Below are 19,832 nucleotides of genomic sequence, written 5' to 3'. Positions count from 1 at the left end.
TCGTGTTCTTGTCAAACACAGGTAATGCAAAAGAATAAATAAATTATGAAAGGGCTTCCTTCACACCAAAAACTCATCTGTGGACAAAATTAAAGCTTCTTCATATTTATTAACAACTGGAAATTAATATTTCACATATCCAAGATGTTTGGGTCCACAGCTTTTTTGGTGTGCAGCAAGACCTTTCTTTATTCTTGATGATTAAATTAACATGCTGATTTAGTCAGAGGTGTTTTTGTGTCAATAGCCATCCACTGTTTCTTTCATGTGTACCTGTTAGCTCTAGAGCTAACTGGCCATAGCTAATATATTTACAGTTAATAAGACATGTATGTAATAAAGCTGAAATGTTGGGTCTTTGCTCAGCTACACTGATTCTGGGAGATAAATTAGTTTGAGAAAAATAAAGGCATATGTGTGATCTATTCTCATGGTTTTATGTCACCTTGTTCTAAAGGTCAGCAGCTGGTCTCTGACTGAAACTTCATATTCTTTGACTGTTTTACAGATGCAGATATTATCCTGGTGAGCCCTGTGCATCCTGTGACTGAGGGAGATTCTGTTACTCTTGGCTGCAAACTGAAGACAGGAGAATTACTTTCCAACGTGGTTTTCTATCAAAATGACAAACTTATCCAAAATTATACCAGAGGGGAGCTGAATATCTCTGCAGTGTCAAAGTCAGACGAAGGCTTCTACAAGTGTAAATACTCAGGAAAAGAATCAGTACAGAGTTGGATGTCAGTTAAGGGTGAGTAGGATTAAAACAATTCATGCATTTTCTTTCTTGTAAACTGTGTTGCTGTCTTAGAAAGAAATGTGGTCAAATACTTTACAGAATTAGAAATTTACAGGTTTAGTTTCAGCTGATTTCACATATTGAATTAACATGTTTTCTACTTTACATAAGGGCCATTCAATAATTAAACATAACATTACAAAATCTGATATCTATAAAAATACAAATGAAAATGAATGATGAATATTGTTTATTATCTATTACAGCAGTGTCCAGGCCTGAAAGCTCTTCATCTCTTATACCATTAATTGTTGGGCTGGTTTGTGGAATTATTCTTATTACTCTCCTGCTCCTGTTGTGTTGCTACAGACGATCCAAAGGTGAGACTTTTTCACTCTGATGTTAAATGTTTTATGTTTTTAATTATTCAAGTAAAAGATGTACTCTGATGTCATAATGTGAAATAGCAGAAAAAATATTTAGAAAATAAAACCACATAACAATAAATATCTTTTTCACAGATTCACACTTTATCAGGTTGGTACAAAACTCTCTTCTCTCATTTTGAACATAACAGCAGTACCTTCAATGTGTCTTATTAAATTCATTGTATTTGCTTAATGTTTTAGGCCGATCCAGTCTGACAGCACCAATCAGGACCCCGCCGTGAATCACATGGTCAACCTGAATGAAACTCAACATAACGTATACTCCTCTCTTCTCCATGGTCAGTCTTCAAACTAATCCTCATTAATTTTGTCATTTTTTGTTAACTCTAACTCTACCATTTCTATTACTCTTTTTCTAGACTCTAGCCATCTGATTTTTAATGAATATTAACCAAAAGCCACAATCCATTAGACAGGAAGTTGTTGTTGATGTCAGTAAATAAAGCAGTGGGTCAGTTTGTAGAACAGTCTCAAAGATTTGTCACATAACCTGTTGTTCTACCACATGCACAAAAGATCAGACTAGAACATGGTTTTATATTGTTGTAATTTAACGAAAACTACAAGACTTATGTCTAGAGTCCAGAAATATTATTGCCATTATGGCTTTAAGGCTTTACAGTCTTGGTTGTAACGTATTAAATATTACAGTCTACAAAGAAATGAAAGCTTCTAAAACCTTTACAGTTTCCTGTTGTTGCATTTATCCACACTTTTAAAATCACATTTTTAAGAAAACCTTAAGACTATTGTTAAAAAGGTGATATTTCATTGATATCATGCAATTAAAATGATTCATTTGATCTCGGCTTGATTTTCATTTTCTGCTCACAGGTGATGCTTCTGTCTATGAATCAATCAGAGGTTCTGAAGACACTGAAAATGGTACAGTATACACCTTAACATGGAGCAGTCTGAAATGCAATATTACATAATTTAAGGGAAAACAATTTACAAAACAATGTAACATCAAATATCCTTTTCACAGATTCACGTTTTATCAGGTTGGTACAAAACTCTCTTCTCTCATTTTGAACATAACAGCAGTACCTTCAATGTGTCTTATTAAATTCATTGTATTTGCTAAATGTTTTAGGCCGATCCAGTCTGACAGCACCAATCAGGACTCTGCTGCAAATCACATGGTCAACCTGAATGAAACTCAACATAACGTATACTCCTCTCTTCTCCATGGTCAGTCTTCAAACTAATCCTGATTAATTTTGTCATTTTTTCTTAACTGTAACCTCAACATTTCTATTACAGTCTACAAAGACAGTAAAGGCTCTAAAACATTTAAGATTCCCTGTACTTGCATTTATCCACAATATTTTAAAATCGAATAAATAAATAAAAAAAACCCGAGGATTTTTGTTAAAAAGGTGATATTTGATTGGTATCATGCAATTTAAATGTTTCACTTGATCTCAGCTTGATTTTCACTTTTTGCTCACAGGTGATGCTTCTGTCTATGAATCAATCAGAGGCTCTAAAGACACTGAAAATGGTACAGTATACACCTTAACATGGAGCAGTCTGAAATGCAATATTACATAATTTAAGAGAAAACAATTTACAAAACAAAACCATGTAACAACAAATATCATTTTCACAGATTCAGGTTTTATCAGGTTGGAATAAAACTCTCTTCTCTCAGAATGTGTAAAAGAATTTCTAAATGCTGATATTTGTGAATGTGTACAGGAAACTGAAAATGTGTATTCAGATTTGCAATAGTATCAAGATTTGTGAATGTATACACTAGGGCTGGACGATATCTGAAATTGATTTTATTCATTTAAATTCTTGTTTTTGGTCAATGTGTAAAATGTCTAAATCGTAAAATTGAGTTATTACAAAATGCACGAAAAGGTTATTTTTAGTCAAAAAGTAGATGGCAGCTACATTAGCTGTTTTGAGTCACAACAGTCTCGTAAACTGTGACATTATTAATTAGATTACATGCACACCTGCCACAGCTGTCTCTGGCTATCTCGCAGTGAATTTAACAGTCACATCTACGAGAAGAACAGACTGAAAATGACTCTGCACACTGATCTGTGCTCTTGGTTTGTGTTAGTTGATGAGGTCTCATCTCTGGTTATGAGAGTTGAAGCACCTGAAGTTGAGGGAACAGTATCCAGATTCTACACTGTACAGTTTACTCTCCAGGTAGCTAATGCTAGCTAGCAGCAGTCTGCAGATATCAGGCTGATGTCTTGTAAAGAAACACAAACAGCAGCAACTAGTGAGCTGATTTTTCTGCTCTATCTGTGCTGAAACTGATTATTAAACTAGATGCCTATGATCTACTTAGTTGAAGCATCTGGTGCTCACAGTCAACAGCTGTGTGGGATCACATGTATTTTATGTGTAATGATTATAACAGCCTTGCAGGTGTTGCAGGTTTCTTATTGTTCTTGCTCAACTGTATTAAATAAATATGATGTTTTAAGTCTGCATTATGAAGGCAAACAAAAATCAAGTAAAATCATGAAATGACCCCAAGCTTGAAAAATATGATTTTTTTGTCCATATCACCCAGCCCTAGCATACACAGAGTTGTGAATGTGTAAAATCTGTGAGAAAAATGTATTTTAAGTATTTTGCTCCAAGAGTTGGGAAGTTACACCTCAGGTACACCTCTCCATTGGTTTTCTTTATACATGTGACTTTTGCTAGACTCCTGTCATGCCTGAGATCTGCAAATGTGTCAGAATTTTTGTCTGTAACACAGTGTGCCAACCAATATTGAATTATTTGCAATATTAACTTGCAGACAAACATTCTGCAGGTTTCTTGTCACAGATTGATGGTCATCACTGCTGCAAAACCTCTAACTAGCATTAATATTTTTCCTAATATCAATCACCTCATGTGTTTGCTGACTGTGACTGTCACAGCATGAAGTCAGTGAGGATTAGTCTGGTGCAGGTTACTCACTGAAAATATAGTTAAACATTAAAGGCTGCTGTCACTAACAAGACAAGTATAGTTTGTTGAAAATAACATGTTTGTTTCCTGCAGACTCTAATGTTACATCATATGAACTACATTTGTTTACAGCAGCAGGGTAGATTCTAGCAAAGCCCCAGCAATAAAATACAGAATAAAATGCATTGCAATGATGTTACCAACAAACAGAATATTTTATTTATAACATTGCAGTTTATTTACCGTTGAAGTTGTCTCAGGGGAAACACTGCAACAATATTGTCCTAGCAGTTTCTAGCGAGGCTAAAACATTACAGGTTGTCAGTTTGCACCATTAACGATGCTAAAGAGCTACTGGTCACTCACTAGATGGAAATTTGTGCAAAGTTGTTTGTTGTTATGGTAGTTGGGAACAGTACAGTGACTTTAACGGCTCCCCTGCATCCTGCCTTGTTTTTTCGGTTCCTCCCAGTGTGAGCCTGCGAGCCTCGGCCAAGTATGAAGAAAACCCTCACATTTGCAAATTTTAGTCAGGAATGTATCAAAAGTTACATGTAAAAAGACAACTAATTACAGATGTACCTGAGTTGTATCTGATGACTTTCTGTTTCCATCTCTTGGAGCAAAACTTTCAGTCATTAATAAAAGGCCATTTACTCTGAGTTTTTTTAATACATTTTTACAGATTCACATACAGATTTGTCTGCATATTCACAAGTGTCGATACACTTACAAATTTGAATACATAGTTGCAGATTGCTGTACATATTCACACATTTCAGTATGAATATAGAGATTCTTTTACAGGTTTACAAATCTGATTATGCACACACTCTCCACACACATTTGCAAACACTATTACTACAATAATACAGAAGAAAGACAAATTAATTAAGGTCTACACTCACCTGCGACTGTTACTGTCCAACATGTTGGTCTTGGACACAGTGTAATGTATGTCATGTGTTCTGTATTTGCAAAATTGTAGGTGTTTATAATTATTAATTTTTTGAATATCTTTTGTTGGAATGCATGTTTATTTTACATTATGTGTGTTTGCAGTGCTGAAGAACAGTATTTATACATCAGTATGTATATTCAGTATGTTTACTAAATTCTGAAAAAGCCATAATACTCTGCTGTGTGACTGCTTTGAGCACTGTGGGCATTACAATACTGTTATTCTTTTATTATCAGTGGAGACATTAACCCTGACAACCCTTCAGTACATTATCATTGTAAATTATGACATTACTGGAAAATGTTTCAGACTAATCTTCTCTTTTGGTTTTCTTCCAGGTCTGTAGAGAGATCTGTATCAACAAAACGAAAGGAATGGATGACAACATGAAGAACTACATCATTGTGTAGTTTATTTGCAGTTTTGTGTGCAATTGTGTGCCTCTGCTATCTAAATATCAAATGTGCTCAGTATTTTGTACAGTTAGTACAGTAGTGCAGCTTTAGTCAGTCAGCCTCTTCTTCAGTTTTTGATGAAACAAAAAAGGAACAAAAACTTTGAACCGGGAAGTTTGGAGATTCTTATGTTCTTATGCAGATTGATTTATGTCCCTTCTTTCTGTTGGGTGATGAACCATCAGGTATATTTCTTTGATTGAAAAAAAAACATCTCAAAATGTGAACAACTGTAAACAAAGCTGATCAAAGATCCCTGTTTTACATTATGGGGTGAACATCAGACAGCAGAGAGAGGGAGTAGGACACTGTAGGAAAATTAGTAAAATGGCCCTTTAAAATACTACAATAAGTGACTGAAAGCTGAATTCTGTAACCTCACATGTTGTCTCCCTCAATCTATAGCTAAGTAATATCTACTGTATTGTATTGTTATATCTAACCTCATCATATTAAACTATATTCAGCACAGTAAAGTCTGATTGACTAGTAACAGGTCACAGAAATGCAAATATAATATCTCTTAGTTGGAATTTTTTAAAGGATAAATGTGAACTGATGACAGTCAACATTTTGTAATAAGAGCTTCTCCAACTATACGTGCTAATTTTAATTTGTAGTGAACAACTGTGTGTATTCATTAAAAACATTACAGGTTTTAGCTTTGAAGCACATTTCCAGGTCTGTATTTTTAATCTGGGGCTCAACAGGAATATGTAACGTTTGCTGTTATTATACATGAAAGTTTTCCTGTCTATTTACAAATGAATTTACCTGTGATGTATGTGCTTATTTTTTTTAGTCATCAGTAAACATTTTTTCAGCAGTAAACAGTCAGTGATGTTTTTAATTGCTTTTTATATTTATATCATATATACTTTATATATTTATGTAATTGAGTGAACTAGAGGTTACTATTTTGAAGCTATAGGAACATACAGGGGGGAAAAAGTATAAAAACTTTGGAAAAACATTTAGCTTTTGACTGGGGCCTCCTGATTTTAAGAAGTGTTGCCATCTAATTGCACACTACCAAAGGTGTGAGTCCACATGTCTTTCCTAATATGAGCTGATCAGAGGGCAGACGCCAGAGAGAGTTGAGGAAGTAGAGAGGAGAGTGGTGCACTAGTGATCCATATCTAATAATGAAAAACTAAACATCAAACAAGAAATGCAAGTTGAAATTAATGTCAACTGTTATTAATAGAAAGGTCAAACAATGAAGAGTCTCCCATTAAATAATGAATACAGAGGGAGAATAGTCATTAAATATGAAAAAATGAACCTCCACACAAATTTAATACAACTCCATTTTTTTGAAGGTCTATTTCTAGTTTTCACCACTAGATGTCACTATTTCATTATTTGATGTGGGCCTTCATTATTTATTGCTGCCACATTCATTGTTCAATGTGGTGATTTGTTATTTGATGTGTGCTGTGTGCCCGACCTGTCATCAAACCTGCCATCAAAGGCTCCACTCAATGCCTACAGAGCAGGAGTCCTGCAGGGGAAACTCTTGACTGACTGATGAAAATGAGGAAATAAAGTCTTTAGTTAAAGCCAAATGAAGCTTAGTGAAAGTTCAGTCAGGAAGACTATCTTTTGCATGCTCAAGTCATTAGTATTATTTCCCAAACCATCTGTCATTCCCATCCCTAAGGCCTTGGTGTCATCAGCTGTTCACATCGGCTGACCACATCTGACCAATAGCACGGTGACACACCTTTATTTGTCAGCCTATCATAATGCGGCTGTCTTTTAAAATATGTTTCCTCCTTCTCAACCTTAATGCTTTTATGCTGTTGTTTTGTGCGCCCGACCACCTCCCCATCACCGCCCAGTCTTCACAGATTCATCAGTGCATCTCTGCATCAGCCTCATCAGCCTTATCAGCCTCAGCAGAAGTCATCAGCCACCATCACCAGTGTCTGGACTCCATGGAGGGATTTATCTTGCTGCTGCTCCCTGTAGAGTCTAAGCACCAAAAACTCTGGTCAACACTTAATCTTCACTATCATCTGTATAATAAACAATTATTTTTGCTGCATTCACTTGTCTCTCCTGATTGAAGTTTACGCTGTCAGCCAGATGACATGTTTTAAACCTGGTTGACAGCAGATAGCAGACTGAGGTGATAGGGAGAGTTCAAGATGTAAAACACAGTGAGAACTTTAATGTCAGATTTTCACAAGCTCACACCTCTGACTTTCTGTTGTATGATGTTTCAGATTGAGAAATAAATATTGTCTGTCCACTTCCTCATGTCACCACCAGTCTTAGTTGTATTCAAAAACAGTCAGTTAAAAAAACATTTTGTAATTGCTATATTATATTCATATGCATTGCACTTGACTCAATTTCTACTACCTCCCAAAATATTTTCACTTGTTTTAGTTTCTACTGTCTAAAAAATATGATTGCACATCCTGCACAGTATCAGACACCTCTTCTTTTCTGTGTATTGACACATCAGCTCTGGTGTGAATGTGACAACCACACCTCAAGTACGTGTTGCTATCAATGCAACACATATTTATGTGTAGAGAGAAACTGTTGGTTTGTTTTCGTCATGCTGATAAGCAGTGGCTTGTTTTTTCTACTCAAGCTCTAGTTGTTAAGTAAACTGTGTAACACAATGGTGCAAAACGTGCAACGATTTATTTTTAATATATTTCATTTTTGATTTGTGTAGCCCGTCTACCCTCTATATTATGTAGATGGAGCCCTGAGTTCTTTATCCTAATTTCCTTTGTTATATTATCTCTGATTAATTTAATGTTTTTAGCTTGGGTCACTATGAAAATCCTATAGCCTACCTCTTGAATATAACTTATTTTGAGACCATAGTGTAACAAACAATTGAGTATGCTAGCCCTTTAACGCAATAAAATACCACAATCTAATATAAGTTGGTATAGAGTATAAAGGCTATATAGCTTTTAACCTCTGAAATAATAAACACACTCAGAAACCATTTAAAATTAAAAGTAATCATTTCCTCCTTTAATTCTAAGGCAAAATTAAATGAAAATAATATTAAATTAAATACCAGGAGTCTTCACTGCTTTTGTTTCACAAGTCACACAGTAAATTTTCCCTTTTTACCTTTTCACCTTAAAAGTATTTGCTTTTACTTTTCCACTGAATTATTTTAGTGATCACACACACCAATTATTACCTATGCTAACCTATGCTATGCTGGTTGTTGTCTCTCGTTTCCAGATTGGAATAAATCCAGACGAAGCTACTTTGTCGAGCTGGGTTAGCTAGCAGCAGCCTACAGTCCGTTCACAGTGCTATCTCACCGCTCACTTCATTAACGAGCAGCCTCTTTCAAGTTGGCTACAGCGCAGCAGACTTCGGGTAGAAGTTATCTGTTACTTCCAAAACATGTCCTCTTACAGATTATCGAGCTGACAATCTAAGACTCAGGTACATCTTTACTTTTTCCTGCACAACTTTGGATATCCATCAGAAAAACTGCTTTCTTCTCCGCTCCTCCAGTCTCTCTCCTCCTTCTCTCTCACTCCCCGTGTCTGCGTACACACACACGTCAGCCAAGTAACACACACAAACCTATTTGACCATATTCACCTCTCTAGAAAGATACCACTCTATTAAATAAGCAGCTTTTTATCAAAAGAAATACAATAAAAGACATAGATGCATTTTTAACATCCTTAACATGTTTACTCATGAACTTGACCTTTTTCAACACAATGAGAAATATGAATTTTAACCATACTCTTTTAACAAATTCTATTGATCTATTTCTCTATCACAAACAACTATTTATACATGCATATGTTTAACTGGGCTACATTTGTTCTCCCTTTATGCATTTAATTTCTGAAAAACACAGGAAACTAAATGCATAAACACAGGAATGAGAACAGATAAATGACAGTAAACAGAAAAGCAGCCTTTATAACCTAATACCAGAGGTTTGTAACATGGCTGTTCAGAAACGAGTTCTGACATTTGGCTTCTGTTTGAATGTGTGATGTAGACTCAGATTAACCACCATAATAACGGTCAAGCCAACCACGACAAAGGTAAGTAGTGCAGGCAGCAACAGTGGCCAGGAAGTGTAAACGTGTCAAAGTTTGCTGCGGTCAAACTAACTGACGTTGTCTGAGCTTTCTGTAAAAAGGGAAGGAAACACAGGCAGGCTAAACTCAGATCTCACATTTATATGAAATGTAACTTCTCTCTTTCTCTTTCTGCTGCATTATTATTAAAGCAAAGTAGAAACATTTGTCAGACTCAGAGCAGCTGAGTGACAGAGTGTCAGTGCTGGATGTGAGGATGAGGTACACTTTGATCTGTGTGCTGGGATTATTCTGTAAGTACATGACTGACTTTCTCTGTTTGCATGTCACAGATTAAAGAACATGTTCCTGAATAGTCAGAATTACAGAGTATCACTGGTTGAACCAGTTTCTCTGAGAGCTTGAACAGAGCACGCTTATGGTTTTTAACAACAGGGTTGTTTTATAGGCCAGATGTTGGTTGGTGACTTGGCTCAGTTTAGATTGAAGGACTGTGTTCAATTTCCTGCTGGATGATTAGTTTTGCATAATGTAAATGTGAATTGTATATATATTGTAAGATATTGTATGTATATGAGTGTTGAATTTCATGATTTGCCTATTTTATTTTACATATTTCATTTTAAAGAGTTTTTCTTCTCTTATCTGTTTTAATTTATCAAACAATAGTTACCGCTGCTGAAACTCTATTTGCTTTTGTTTTTGTTCTTTTTGTTTTATGTGTGTGTGATTTTGACTTTCTGTCAGTTTGATTATGTCTGATGAAGTTTCAATCTTTATTTTAGTGCTGAATACACTCTTCTACGGACACGCTGAAGGTGACTAATTATTTTTGTTTATATATTATATATAAATATTTATTTCTTATTTGTTATCCACTGTATTACTCTTAAGGCCCAAACGCACTGAAAGCGTCTGACGCGTTTTGAAGTACATTTATTTATTTTTAATGGCCAAACACGCACCAAAAGTGTTATTAGGCGCATCAAACTGTCTTGACGCCCCAAATCCGACCAAGCGACCAGAGAGAGAGAGAGAGAGAGAGAGAGAGAGAGAGAGAGAGAGAGAGAGAGAGAGAGAGAGAGAGAGAAGGAGGAAGAGGAGACAGAGAGAGAGAGAGAGCGGTAGTGAGAAAAAAGCCTCTGAATGAGAGAAATAAAACGTTATATTCTGATTATTTCACTGCGGTCACGTATATATATATGTATCATTTTACTCCATGTATCAATACAAATTCTGAAATGCATGATGTAAATGTAAATTGTCTAAGGTATTGTTATGTATGTAGGTTTTGAATTTCATTTCATTTTAAAGAGTTTTTCTCCGTTTATCTGTTTCCTTCCTGCTTACTAACTTACTGTATATAGACTATATATAGTTTTAAATGCCTTTATTATGCTTTGACCTTTTTTCAGTTAGATTAAGTTTGATGAAGTTTCAATCTTTATTTTAGTGATGAATACACACTTCTACGGACACTCTGAAAGTGACCAATTATTTTTTATTTATATATTTTATATAAATATTTATATCTTATTTTTTAATACTTGCTGTATTACTCTTAATCACCCTTTTTGTATCTAAAGTAGATTAGTGCAGAATTGCTTATTCCTCAAAACTATATATATTTTGGTCTTTATCATTTCTGGGCAGATTTGTATGTTTATATAGTGAGACCAGATGTTGTTCTGACCCTTGAGACAAATTGTATATTTACTAAAGAGTGACGTGTGCTGGCTGCCACAGTGTCTTTTTACATCATCTTATAATTGTGATCATTGATTGTGAAAACCAAGTGCAGGACCAGCCTGTATGAGCAATATTCCTCTTATAATTATAATATCTTATAATTGTGAAACTAATGTAGCAAACAGGTGAGTGTGGAGCTGCTTTTAAGAAATTGGGACATAAAATCATTTAGTGGGCATATCATTAATTATTACAGTAAGTGTGACTACAACTTCCTCTTAATTCAATTTAATGCTGAATTCTCACAACACACTTTAAAACCATTATATTTAATAGTGATATCATATTGCTGCTAAATAACTAATTTTGTCACAGCTTTGTTTATATGAAATATATAATAATTTACCATAATTGAAATGATTAATGAAACAAGACTACACCTCTGTTGCACAGATGATGATGTGATCCTGGAAAGTCCTGCATTCACATTGTTTGAAGGAGACTCAGTGACTCTGCGCTGTAGACATCGTACTCCTGGATATGAGGAGGAAGCCACCTTCTACAGAAATGGATCATCTCTTGAAACGTACACAGACCATCAACCACGTAGAATATCACACACCAGTGTAGAAATGACCATTTATTCAGTATCAGTGTCAGACAGAGGTTTTTATAAGTGTAAGTTTGATGAGGGGACAGAATCCAAAGAGAAAGAACTGAAAGTTAAAGGTAAGTAGCTTTCATACTGTGACTTAACTTTTCTGAGTTTATAACTGCAATTCACTTTATTTATTCGACAAAGAATTTTTTTTTTTCTTAAATATTTTCTTAGTTCTGAAAAAACTAAATATTCTTATCTCAGAAGGTCCACTTAGCTTTTCTAAGCCTTTAACTGCATTACACTTTATTCATTCAGCAAAGATTTTTTTTTTTGTCTTAAATGTTTTCATACTTCTTCTTCTGGAGTGCTGAACAACAAGTGAATCTTTTTTCTGCCTTCACCTAACCAGTCACTAAACAAAAGAGAGAAACTGACGTCATATTGTTTGACTTCTGTGAACTAAAGTCTTCAATTTCAAGCAGATTTTGTCACAAGGGTACGGGAGGCTGAGAGAGCTTAATGTACTGCAACTTAAGATTCACATGTAAATGTAGCAGAAAACACATAAGCATGTGAAGAAAACACATATGCAGCATTTAGAAAGACAAGTTGGAGTTTATGAACATAAACATTTTCAAACAGAGAGTCTAAATTCATTTGAACATTGAGTTATACATAATTTGAGACAGATGTTTCCTTTGTGTTCTGTAAAAATGTAAATACATTCTTGATGACATGTTCATTACAGTAATTTCTTTGTTGTATTGTTTTTCTAAACTTAACAGCACGTAGACACAAGATTACACTGAGAGCAGACAGGAACAACATACCAGTACAGGGAAGTGTGACTCTGACCTGTAATATGGAGGACTCTAATGGCTGGAAATATGACTGGTACAGACGTACCTCAGCAGATTCTAAAAAAACGTATCATCAGACAGCAGAAGCTGATGAATCAGACAGTATCAGTATCTCACAGCGAGGCATTTACACCTGCAGAGGATGGAGAACAGATGTCTTCACACCTGAAAGCGATGAAGTCACCATCGAGGAAACAGGTGAGTTAAATCATTTGTTCTGAAATAAAACAACTTATATTCTTTAAATTAAATTCTTAAACAATGACTGAAGTGTGGAAGAAAACCATATGTGGTAACAAGAACCATAATGAATGGATGATTTAGTCCAGTACCTCTTAGCTCTCTGAAGGAAGTTTGAAAATGTCTGAAATCCTTTATCATGGTAATAATACAACATTTGTTTGACACTTCAGTTTGTATACAGACACAATAAAGGAGTTGAGGGTTCTTCACTAATGCTGCTCAGTTTTACTTATAAATATTTGGAAAACACATGACTGCTTAATGCAGTATTATTTATGGACTTTTCCTTGACATTGATTATCATTTAACACAATGTTTCAGCTGAAACGGTTTTAGCTTGTTTCAGTCTAGATTTTAAATTGGTGAGGTGGCTTTTAGATTATTTTATTGAGTATATTTTAAAATGATCAGAGTCAGTGATGGCAGGTAAGATTCTTTACTCCAGTGGCTCCCCCGAGTGGTGAGTCCTTTCTCAGCATGAGAACAGACACATCATTAAATTAGCTGACAGTACTGTGATCCTCAGTTTATTACTTGACCAACTTTTCCCCCTGATACAAATCTTTTCTTCAGGTGACTGTTTATAAGAAATATGGCTGTGAACAAACTGTCCTGTAATGCAAATAAAATCTATTCACACAATTTTTCATTTCAGTCTATCTAAGTAAGATAACAGAAAATATTTTCTACCTCCAACAATGATGCAGCCTCCTATGAGCAGCTCAGTAACAAGTGGTTGCTTTTTAGTTTGGGAACAGAATTACTGAAACTGAGCCACCTACGTGTGTGTGTGTGTGTGTGTGTGATTATACAATGTCCGTGTTGCTCTTCTATGAATCATCTGATCACAAAAGTTTAATGTCTCAATTTAAACTGCTGCCACTAATGTTTACTTGTCACTTTTCTTCCTGATGATTTTATTTCTTTAAATCTTCTTTTGCAAACATGTTGCTTGATATGTTTTCATACTTCTATTTTTTAACTGCTTTTGTTATTATGGCTGTTGACTTGTGTTTGCATTGTTTGTTAAACTGTGCTACAACAATCAACTTGTTGTAAAATGTTTTCTATCGGTATACTAATTAGATATTTTTATGTGAACAGTTCCAAATAAGGCCACTGTGATCCTGCAACCCAACTGGCCTCTGATATTCTGGGGTGAGACAATCACTGTCAGATGTGAGATCCAGGGAGGTGGAGACACTGAGTGGACGTATGAATGGACACCAGACAACTTAATCACATATCCAACACTCAGTGAACACAGGATCAACAGCAACAATTACTACAGTGGAGAATACAAGTGTAGAGGAAGGAAGGACTCATATTCCTCGACAGAGTGGAGTGATGTCATCACATTGACAGTATTACGTAAGTTGGACATCTTTCATCCATAATGAACATGTTATGTTTTATATTGTTTTCATCTGTTGTTGTGTTCATCAATGCCATCTCATATCACTAATAACTAATAACTCAGTATATTTACTTAATTGAATTTATTTTATTTCTGATTATTTATTTTATTTCTAAGATTGACCTGTTAGTTTAATAGTGTTACATGTTGGCCTGGAGGCAGCCATTCAGGCTTTTGAGCTATTTCAAGAATGATTTCACTCTAGTACTTGTGCTGAAGTAAGAACATTTTCCTCGAGCAAATACCATTCCAACCATTTACTTGTTTTGTTTATTTGTTCTAATGTGAACATCAAGTAATCTCAAGGCCACAGTAACAGCAGAAAGGACAGTCATACCAGTATATATTTCTGTTTTTATCCAAACTGTGTATATTTGGTGGGTACAGTTTCTAACAAGACTGTTGTAACACAGCAAACCAACTGGCCTCAGATATTCAGTGGTGAGTCAATCACTCTAAGATGTGAGATCAAAGATAGTGGAGACACTGAGTGGGAGTATGAATGGAAAACAACCAAAGAAAAACCTTGAAAAACACAGTGAATACTGGAGTTTCAGTGCTACTTTTTACAGTGTGGAAGCTACAGGTGTAAGGATAAACAGAAAATAGACTTGTATTCAACAGAAAGAAGTGATCCCATCAGGTTGACAGTGTCATGTAAGTTGGACTGTGTTTCATTAATCGTGAGAATATCATGTTTTTGAGTTTCCACCTTTCTGCGTCTGAATAATTCAATAGAAAACATTTCTTTCCTCAATAAGTAGTCAACCTCTCAGGATTGATCAGTAAAGAATTTTGCTTTTTTTTGAAAGACAAGTCATCATTCAGTGTCCTGTAGCATTTGAAATATATTTAATTGATTAATTATTAACTGATTAATTAATTAAATGAATATCTTTGTATATATCTTCATTTAAACTAAATCACAAGGACATTAATTACCTTTTTAATGTCTTTGCTCTAAACTGAACAGCAAATAGACCAAAGGCCAAGCTGAGTGCTCACAACAGAGACATTCCAGTAGGGGGCAGTGTGACCCTGACCTGCTCTGTGGACCCACCATCATCTGGTTGGAAATATTACTGGTACAAAGATGAGAAAACCTCTGAACCCCTGAAGACACAAGATGCTGTTTCCCAATCAAATGGACAAATCAGTGTCTCACGGGGAGGACTCTACTGGTGCAGAGGAGGAAGAGGAAACCCAGTTTACTACACAGAGTACAGTGATTCAATCAGTATCAACACAATTGGTGAGTTTGACAATGAGATTTATTACACACAATGTGCTGAGTGCTGAGCAAGTGAATCTCTTTTCTGTTTTTACCTAACCTGTCACTAAACAAAAAAGATGAACTGAGGTCATATTGTTTGACTTCTGTGAACTTAAGTTTTAAATTTCAAGCAGATTTTGTCAAAAGGGTACGGGAGGCCGAGAGAGTTAAATGCACTGCAACTTAAGATTCACATGAAAATGTTGTAGAAAACACAAAAGCATGTGCAGAAAACACATATGCAGCATTTAGAAAGACAAGTTGGAGTTTAATTATCAACATAAACATGTGAAAACAGAGTCTAAATTCATTTGAACATTGAATTATATTTGACACAGATGTTTCCTTTGTGCTCTTTAAAAATATAAATACATTCTTGATGACATGTTCGTTACAGTGATTCAAAAATCATTTAACACAATGTTTCAGTTGAAATGGTTTTGGCTTGTTTCAGTCTAGATTTTAAATTGGTGAGGTGGATTTTAGATTATTTTATTGAGTATATTTCAAAATGATCAGAGTCAGTGATGGCAGGTAAGATTCTTTACTCCAGTGGCTCCCCCGAGTGGTGAGTCCTTTCTCAGCATGAGAACAGACACGTCATTAAATTAGCTGACAGTACTGTGATCCTCAGTTTATTACTTGACCAACTTTTCCCCCCTGATACAAATCTTTTCTTCAGGTGAATGTTTATAAGAAATATGGCTGTGAACAAAAGATATTCACACCAAATCTCAACAACATCTGTTTTTATCAGATAAACTTTAAATCTTATTTGCTTATCTGCTAAATAAAAGCTTCTCATTCTTGTTCATGGAAAATTGAATTTAATACATATTTTTTTTAAATATCCAGTAATCTGCCTGCTTGGTAACCTAGACAGCAAAGATGCAACTACATGGGATTATTAAACTGTTCCCCAAAATGACTGATGTTGAACAGTCAAGTCTCTCTGCACTGTGAGATAAATGCATCCTGTAAAAGTTTAGGTTCAGGTGTTCTGCAGGACTGTTGTCCTCAATAAGACCTGTTTATCTGACAAACATGTGATTGCAAAGCTCTTTTCACACTATTTGATTTATATCTTTTTTATGCTTTTGATGTTGCCTTGTATTTCATATTTCTTCATTTTTCTCTCTTCATTTTATATTTCTAGTTGTGTCTAACTGTGTATTTTTGGTTTGAACAGTTTCCAACAAGGCTGTTGTGACTCTGCAACCCAACTGGCCTCTGATATACAGTGGTGAGAAAATCACTGTCAGATGTGAGATCCAGGGAGGTGCAGACACTCGATGGGAATATGAATGGAGACCAAACATCTTAAACACACTTCCAAAACACAATGAATACAGGATTCGCAGTGTTACTCGGTCCTACAGTGGAGACTACAGTTGTAAGGGTAGAAAGGACTTGTATTCATCAACAGAGTGGAGTGATGCCATCACATTGACAGTATCATGTAAGTCAAACCATCTGTCATTCATATTGAAAATGGCTTGTTTTTCATTTCAGTCTATCTAAGATAACAGAAATATTTTCTCCCTCCAACAATGATGCAGCCTCATATGAGCAGCTCAGTAACAAGTGGTCGCTTTTTAGTTTGAGAACAGAATTACTGAAACTGAGCTGCTGAAAATGATATAAATGTTTCAAGTCTGTTGTGTAACAATAGAGTGAAAGAGTTCGGGGTCAAATCCCATCCCAATTGGTCTAGTTGTTGTTTTGTTTTTTACTCTCAGCAAATAAACCCACAGCACTGACCACAATTCATTTGACTTTGCTGTCGGCTTCCCGACTCATTAGAAAAAAGAAGAGAGAAAAAGAGAGAGCAGCTGAAAGCACCAGGAGAGAGAGAGATTGAGAGAGAGAGGGAGGGAGAGAGAGAGAGAGAGAGAGAGAGATTGAAAGAGAGAGAGAGGCTGTGGTCGAGCGAGACAGAGAGTGAATGAAGAGAGGGAGCGCCGGTTGCGAGAAAGCTGGTGAATCAGATCAAAAAAAAGTTATTTTCTGATTGTTTCACAGCAGTGACATTGTTGAGCACAAATAAACACGCCAACAACTCCACACACCTCCGCTTGACCCTGCGGCTGAACGCAGCACCGCCTGATTTGGTCTGAATATGCTATTGGTGGCAGCAGGTGCTAACAGGCTAAGCTAACAGTGTGTCAGTGGCTTTACACTAGCAGCGGTCCGGATGGAGGAGCTGCTAACCAGCCTGAGAAAACTACAACTGTGGGTTCCAAAAAGAAGTAAAACTACAACTGTAGGTCCTTGTAACGCGTAACACTTCAATTTTACGTATAAAAAATGAAGTTCAAGCGACCACCTCGCCATTCTTACACAGGTTTAACCATAGCAACGTTATGATGAAGGTGACATTTTTTCAAACGTGGGCGCTGTGCCATGCGGCTACTATAATACTGTATGCAGCTACTATAGTAAAACGTACGGGTGCTGGTGTATAAATTAACCGTCCTTTTATCCAAAAGTCACAAAGAAAGCAAGAGGAGTACATTTAATGAAGCCCTGGAGGGCGGGAGTGGATGAACCCAGTTAAGGAGTATCCGCCCGTACGGGACGCTCTAAGAAGTAAAGCGAACATCCCGCAAGAAAGCAGGGATCATTTCACTGATCAACACTACACCTGGCTTATTGGTTGGGGGATTTTGACAGGGTTATTAAGAGCAGGGACGAAATCTGAAAGCAGTTCAATGAGCGCACAGAAGCAGCCTGAGTGCGAGGAGAAGAGCTGAAGCTGCAGCGCGGGAAAACTGTACAAGGAACATTATATTTGAGTGCAAGCACACAGTTTGAGCAGAAACAGAGCAAATCTAAACGCAAGCAGAGGCTATTTGAGTGCGAGGGCAGGGTTTTGAGGGACAATATTACAAAATTTGAAAGTGAAATCAATAAATCTTGCTCTCAAATTGATATACCACGCTCTTGAATAAAGATAAGAAAAAAGCTCCATACTTTGCACCAGTGTCACCAACTAGCTCTCAACTTTATTTTGAGAAACATGCCACCACATGATCACCACAACTATTCTAGTGTTAATAAAGAAACAACAACAAAAAATAGAAGCAAACAAAAATAGTGCACTAATTTAACATCAACTGTACATCGTTAGTTAGTTCTGCAGTAACTCCTGTCATTGGCCAAGGAGAGTCATATGTCACATGCTCTGTTTGTTTCTTCCATATGATGGTATTAGCTAAATGATTTGATTGATGATCAAGTCTTTTCTAAGGGAAATATCAAGAATGATTTCCCTGTAGTTCTTGTGCTGAAGTAAAAACATTTTCTTTGGGCAAATCTCATTCCAACCATTTACTTGTTTTGTTTATTTGTTCTGATGTGAACAGCAAGTAATCTCAAGGCCACAGTAACAGCAGAAAGGACAGTCATAGCAGTATATATTTCTGCTATGACAGCAAGTAATCTCAAGGCCACAGTAACAGCAGAAAGGACAGTCATACCAGTATATATTTCTGTTTTTATCCAAACTGTGTATATTTGGTGGGTACAGTTTCTAACAAGACTGTTGTAACACAGCAAACCAACTGGCCTCAGATATTCAGTGGTGAGTCAATCACTCTAAGATGTGAGATCAAAGATAGTGGAGACACTGAGTGGGAGTATGAATGGAAACAACCAAAGAAAAACCTCCAAAACATAATAAATACTGGAGTTTCAGTGCTACTTTTTACAGTAGAAAAGTACTCCTGTATGGGTGAACATAAAATAGACCTTTAGTCCTCAACAGAAAGAAGTGATCCCATCAGGTTGACAGTGTCATGTAAGTTGGACTGTGTTTCATCAATTGTGAGAATATCATGTTATAGAGTTTCCACCTATCTGTGTCTGAATAATTCAATAGAAAACATTTCTTTCCTCAAGAATTAGTCAACCTCTCAGGATTGATCAGTAAATAATTGTGTTTGTTTTTGAAGACAAGCCATCATTCAGTGTCCTGTAGCATTTGAAATATACTTAATTGATTCATTGTTAACAGATTAAAGAGAATATATAACAATGACTCATGGTGCAGATCAAAGTGATTAAATCAATATTTTCTGTGTGCTTGGGACTCCCATCAAGATTACGTGAAATTCATTATGTTCTCATTTTCACCAAGTTATTTAAATTGGACTAA

The 19,832-nt window shown here is 35.8% G+C and overlaps 1 protein-coding gene across 1 annotated transcript in view; it reads left to right on the top strand.

Annotated features, from left to right (window-relative positions):
• LOC122974480 overlaps positions 1-19,832 on the top strand; it is a 345,451-nt gene that overhangs the window by 319,063 nt on the left and 6,556 nt on the right. The window contains exons 71-73 of the mRNA XM_044342515.1: positions 1,261-1,276; positions 1,369-1,466; positions 2,023-2,073. Coding sequence (XP_044198450.1) covers positions 1,261-1,276; positions 1,369-1,466; positions 2,023-2,073 — 165 coding nt within the window. The remainder of the gene's footprint in view (positions 1-1,260; positions 1,277-1,368; positions 1,467-2,022; positions 2,074-19,832) is intronic.

Source organism: Thunnus albacares, chromosome 22 (genome assembly GCF_914725855.1).
Source record: "Thunnus albacares chromosome 22, fThuAlb1.1, whole genome shotgun sequence".
In the NCBI taxonomy this organism is placed as follows: Eukaryota; Metazoa; Chordata; class Actinopteri; order Scombriformes; family Scombridae; genus Thunnus; species Thunnus albacares.
This window is presented reverse-complemented; position numbering and strand designations above follow the sequence as displayed.